This window comes from Rhagoletis pomonella, unplaced genomic scaffold, assembly GCF_013731165.1.
Source record: "Rhagoletis pomonella isolate Grant_MI unplaced genomic scaffold, Rhpom_1.0 Rhpom_scaffold_00004, whole genome shotgun sequence".
NCBI classification, from domain to species: domain Eukaryota; kingdom Metazoa; phylum Arthropoda; class Insecta; order Diptera; family Tephritidae; genus Rhagoletis; species Rhagoletis pomonella.
Genome location: NW_023458558.1, coordinates 31002400 through 31007589, shown reverse-complemented (window position 1 = coordinate 31007589; position 5190 = coordinate 31002400). Strand labels below are relative to the sequence as shown.

At 39.2% G+C, this 5190-nt stretch overlaps 1 protein-coding gene across 1 annotated transcript in view; it reads right to left on the bottom strand.

Annotated features, from left to right (window-relative positions):
• Nucleotides 1-681: 681 nt before the first annotated feature.
• Nucleotides 682-5190, bottom strand: part of LOC118738194 (Down syndrome cell adhesion molecule-like protein Dscam2) — a 144683-nt gene continuing 140174 nt past the window's right edge. Inside the window, exons 27-32 of the mRNA XM_036469117.1 lie at nt 3899-4062; nt 3394-3657; nt 3000-3296; nt 2669-2936; nt 2083-2322; nt 682-821 (exon numbers count right to left, since the gene is read on the bottom strand). Coding sequence (XP_036325010.1) covers nt 770-821; nt 2083-2322; nt 2669-2936; nt 3000-3296; nt 3394-3657; nt 3899-4062 — 1285 coding nt within the window. The 3' untranslated portion in view covers nt 682-769. The remainder of the gene's footprint in view (nt 822-2082; nt 2323-2668; nt 2937-2999; nt 3297-3393; nt 3658-3898; nt 4063-5190) is intronic.

The following is a 5190-nucleotide window of genomic DNA, read 5'->3' as shown; positions in this document are numbered from 1 at the left end:
TTATTTTTTATATGGAGAAAATGATCAATACCTTCCATTAAAAAAATGGCCAAAAATCTACGGGATTTTTTAGATACTTCAACCTTGCACTTGGTTATACTAAAATTGAATGGGCTATAAAACTGCATACATACCAAGAATTGTTCTAAAAAATCTGAATAGAAAGTTGCAAATTTATTGAATTTTCCTGAGTTTTGCACAAGAGACCTTGTTTTTTTGTTTTTTTGTTGAAGCACGACCTATATTTTCATTAAAAGGTATTGAAAATAAACTGGAATAAAACACTTTTCATATATTGCGAAAAATTCTCTGTGCCAATAATTTTGTCCGGCACTGTATGTATATGGGCCCTTGTGTGAGACTATCATTTCCAATTCAATCTATTCATGTACACATACATACATTCTCACACGTATGCTGACGTGCTCATTTAAATTTATTCAAAAAATAATAATTAAAAATCATAATTACACCGATAACTTATTTCAATAAAATCAATTACGGGTACAACATTGCCATACTGTCGCACTTTTTATTAGTTTAGTTATATTTAATTAGTAGCATAGCAGTCCATTTTGTTTAAATGCATTTGTTGTCGTTTACATGTTAGTTGTGTTTTGTTTGTAGTCAGTTTATGTGCTTTGTATTTCTCCCAGTGTATTTTTGCGTAAAATGCAGTAATTTATATGTGTGGTTGGGGCATTCACTAGCTCGGCAGTGCTTAAATGCTTATTTTGCTTATGTGTATGTAAGTAACTTCTAATAAACATTAAACATGTATGGTATATTCCTGGCGCTCCTGCTCCTTCTTTTCCTGATACCTGCAATTGAATATGGGCGTAGAATGCATACATATACAGTGTATATTCAATTAGGGAATTCACAAGACTTTAAATCGTAAAATTTTTCAATGTAAAATAATGGTTAATAAGTTTTTAAATGATTTGAAACTACACGAAAATGTTTTAAAACTAATAGAAAAAATGTCATTAGTTTTTGTTTTAGCCTACGAATCCCCTAAATGCATTTTAACAGCAATTTCACATTGAAAATATTACAACATTAGGGCGGTTGCGACGACTTGTGAATCACGTTAATGGATTTTTTTTTACAAAAATATTGCAGAAAAATCAATGATGAATTTTTTCGAAATACATTTGTAAGTACATATCATCACCAGACCGCGAAAAAAGAAGTATAAAAAACTTCTGCGAAGATAGACTCTTAACATAGTTGACGTCGGAGAAAGACGCCTAAATCCTAGCTCGTCTTTATTCGTGTCTAGTGGTGATAATATTTTTAATAGGTATATACAGTGGAATAGATATCGCAGCGGAGTAGGCCAGTGCCTCTACCCAGGTTAGGGTGCCTCACAGAAAGTCATCTTCAAACCCTTACGCTGCATCGTTGTCATCAACGACTTGCTGGGGGAGATGGAAAGTTAAGGCTGTCTATTGCCTTTGTTAACGACGGCACATAATGGTCAAAGTAAATTTTCCCAGTTTCCCTCGATGTATGGAGCTTACCTTGTACTCTCTTACAGAGTTAATGATAAATTCTAGATGGATAGATTCTTTGTATCTCAAAAACGGTTCAATGAGTCAATCAAGTCAATTCAAAACTTGATGCAAATATTCATGGTGTTATTAAGAAAATTGTTGGAAAAATTTGAAGTCGGTTAATAACCAATGCCCACTTCCCATATTACAGTGTTTTTCAAAAAAAAAAAATTACTTATGTAGTATGTTCCGCCTTTGCAAAGGATTAGGTAGGCGGCTCTTGGAAGCGATATGTTTAGAGACGAACAACCGAGCCCTTTATCAGCAACCAATCCGATTCGGTTAATTCCTAAATCGTTCATTAAAGAAAGAAATATGAAAGTAGCACAATTGGAAGGGTTCATAGTGTCAGAATTCACATCTAACGGAGAATAGCTCTTGCCAAAAATTTCTACTTTGGACTGAATAGAAAACTGAGAATTAAGGTCCCCTTCATCGCACAAACATTGGTAAACATGGAAACTTAAATCACCAATAAAAATCAGATTTCTCAAATCAGATTTCTCAAATACTTATTATTTACCTTGCCAGCAGTGAGGACAATTCCTCTCGATCCATCTTGGCCAATTCTCCGTCGGTGTTTTCCATAACACGTTGCACTTCCAAGTCCAGTGCACGTTGCTCGCGATCGCATTCAGCTTCGCTGAATTCGCGCAAATCAGTAAAACCCGACGGTGGACGAAAACCCAGATCGCCAGCAGCCACAGCGGCTACCATCGCCGCCAAAGAGGCGCCCGTATCCGAGTTAACCTCACTGTCTAAACTGTGTTAAGCGTTGCGGCAAAAAAGGTAGAAAATGAAGAAAATAATCGAAATGAATATTAAAAGCACAGTAAATATAGACAATTAACAAGATTTATACATAACTATGTATAACAAAATCGATATATTTATGCTCAAAATACAGAAATTCTTTATTTCTCAGGCCGAAAGTACGTTCGAAAAGTATATAGACAGTTTAAATTTTGAATTTTCCTTCACTCCTCTAACACCAACTAATTCAATATTTGCCATCATTCACACTCCCAAAAATATTTGAATGCCCTTATTTCAATTAATCCAAATTAGTTTTGCTTTGGTGGAGTTTGGGGTTTAGGTACCTGAACTACCTGTTGTTACTTCCAGGGCATATTCTCCGATCGAGCGTCTGATGTTCCTTTGCTTGTAGTTGTTGCTGCTGCTGCTGCTGTTGTTGTTGTTGTAACTGCAATTGTTGCTGCTGCTTTCGGCTACGATGTCCTCGCTTATCCGCGCCGATGTTGACACCACCGCCGCCACCAGGCACACCAGCCAGTAATCGCGGCCCGCTTATGCGTCGCTCCACCGGTGAGCCCAGCTCATTGTTGGACTCTGTGCTCGAGTCAGGTCGAAACATATCTGCAAAAGGGTATAAATAGCGAGCGACAGGCTTACTAGCAAGCGCGCCCCACCCATACGCACCTGCAGCTGGGCGCCCATCGCTGCTGCGCGTCGACTTACAAGGAACTCTATAAGTTGGCATGTTGGAGAATTCTGTGCTGGGACTTATGCTCGTGTCCGATTCGGATTCACAATGTGCCCCCGGCACCACAGCACCGCCAGTCCCGCCTACAACTCCGCTACCGCTACCGCCACCACCACCACTACTGCTGCTGGTACTCTTGCTGCCGCGGCTGCCATCGTTGCGGGTGCTCTTCTTGGAATGACCCGATTGAGATCCAGCGACCATTGTCATAGATTTGCTGAGCGTGGATTCGTCTGATGGAGGTGTATGTTTGTATATAAATACCAAAAAGGAGGGTAAAAAAAGATAAAAGGAAAAAATAATAATGCGTTCAGAATAGCAAATCCCTACCATCCGTGTTATAGTAGCGCTGTTTGTGCCAGCTGGATTTCGATTTAACATGTCCAAATCCAGAGCTTGCCGGCAGTAGAGGATAAGCCGTTGCATTGAGATTGTCACCCTCCGGATGTCCGAATGTCTTGAATTGCATTGTATAGTCCATGGGTGAGGCGGAGACACCGCCATGCGAAGGCGTCTTCGAAGATGAACCGGCACCAGCGCCAGTGCGTCCACCATTCACACTAAATGTGGCATACGGTGAAATCTCATACATTTCTAAGGTGCGAATCACGAGAAATAGGAGCAAAAGGAAGAGAAATAAAAGAACCAAAAACGCCATCAGTAATAGAGAAAGTTATTTAATTACTCCGGTTAGTCGACAGCTCAAGATTTGCTTCGTTTTTTTCCCCCCGCGCACACTGAACGTTGGACGTCATGACCCAAAATATGTTTTCTGGCATTTCTGCCAATTCACTTGTAACAGCATCAGCAGCAGCAGCAGTATATACCAACTCACCTGATTCGTTTCCTTTGTCCACCGTTTTTACTGGCGAGGCGCTGTACACCTGCTGATTGCGTCGATTTTCGTGGTCCTCTTTGTAATCGCCAGGCAGTGTACGCGACTCATAGCCCTCGGCTATGGGACCACACAGTGTGCGACGGTGCTTAATTGTTAAAGCGCTGTCACGGCCACCCAAGGTAACGCGGGTTAGCGTGGGATGCGAGCATAGAAATAGTCAAGAAAGAAATAAAAGGAAATAAGCAATGCATAAATGAAATTTGGTTGTCTCGAGTGCAATAAAGTGAAAATGAAAAACGTGATTTGGCTGTTGGGCCAATTAAAATGTTTTGCTCACTGTCGGCTTAGAAAAACTTCTACTTGGGAGTCCATTAACACGCAATCTGCGCTGATTGCAAATGTAGCAGGTGGGGAGCAACATAGAATTGGTTAGACAACGGTGGTTAATTCAATTTGTTATTGGCGCTTATTTTTTGCATAAAATATATTTGGTGAAATTTGGCATTATTCATAAAAAATAAAATAGGTTAAAATGACGTTTGCATACATTTTCCAGTTTATAAAATTTTTGTTAAAGCTACTTTATATTTTATGAATAAGGCCATTCGTATTTTACTGAATAGCATACTTAGCATCAAAAATATGTATCTTTTTCATTTAAAAAAATTTTCAGAAAAATCATTGATTGTAATACTTTATGACGGAATACAAAAAAAGGAGTTCACCTAGGCCATTCTACGGAAGTGAAACTTCTTACGATTCGTTTTTAGTTCCAATGTATCAATCATAATAAATGTATATTTGTCTTCGTATTCGTGTTCTTAAGTGGGCTAAAAAAAAATCGGCGGACCATGCAGGTATATCGGGAAGCTCATGACTAATACTTATGAAAACCACTGGCGCAATACCGAAAACATGTAACCAACCAAGTGTTCCCTGAAAAGGCCAGACGGGGTGAGTGAAATTTCCTCCAATTTCCCAAACTGATTACGGGATACAATCCATAGAGTCACGACAAGTACCATTGACTATCTACTGTATTCAATTTTATTGAGGAAAGGCAGAGCACTTTCCCTTTCCTTGGAGCTGCCCGACTTTAGCCAGACTGAAATAATTCATTTTTGGGCGGACGTATTGAGAATGTACCACATACACGCTTCTTTCCTCGACAAACCCCTTATATTAGTAAAAGATTACAAAGGAATAATGATTTCCAACACCCACTTGCCTTTCTCAATCTTAATATGTAATCCTTCCCCTAGGTTTTAAATATAATGGACCACTGTGCA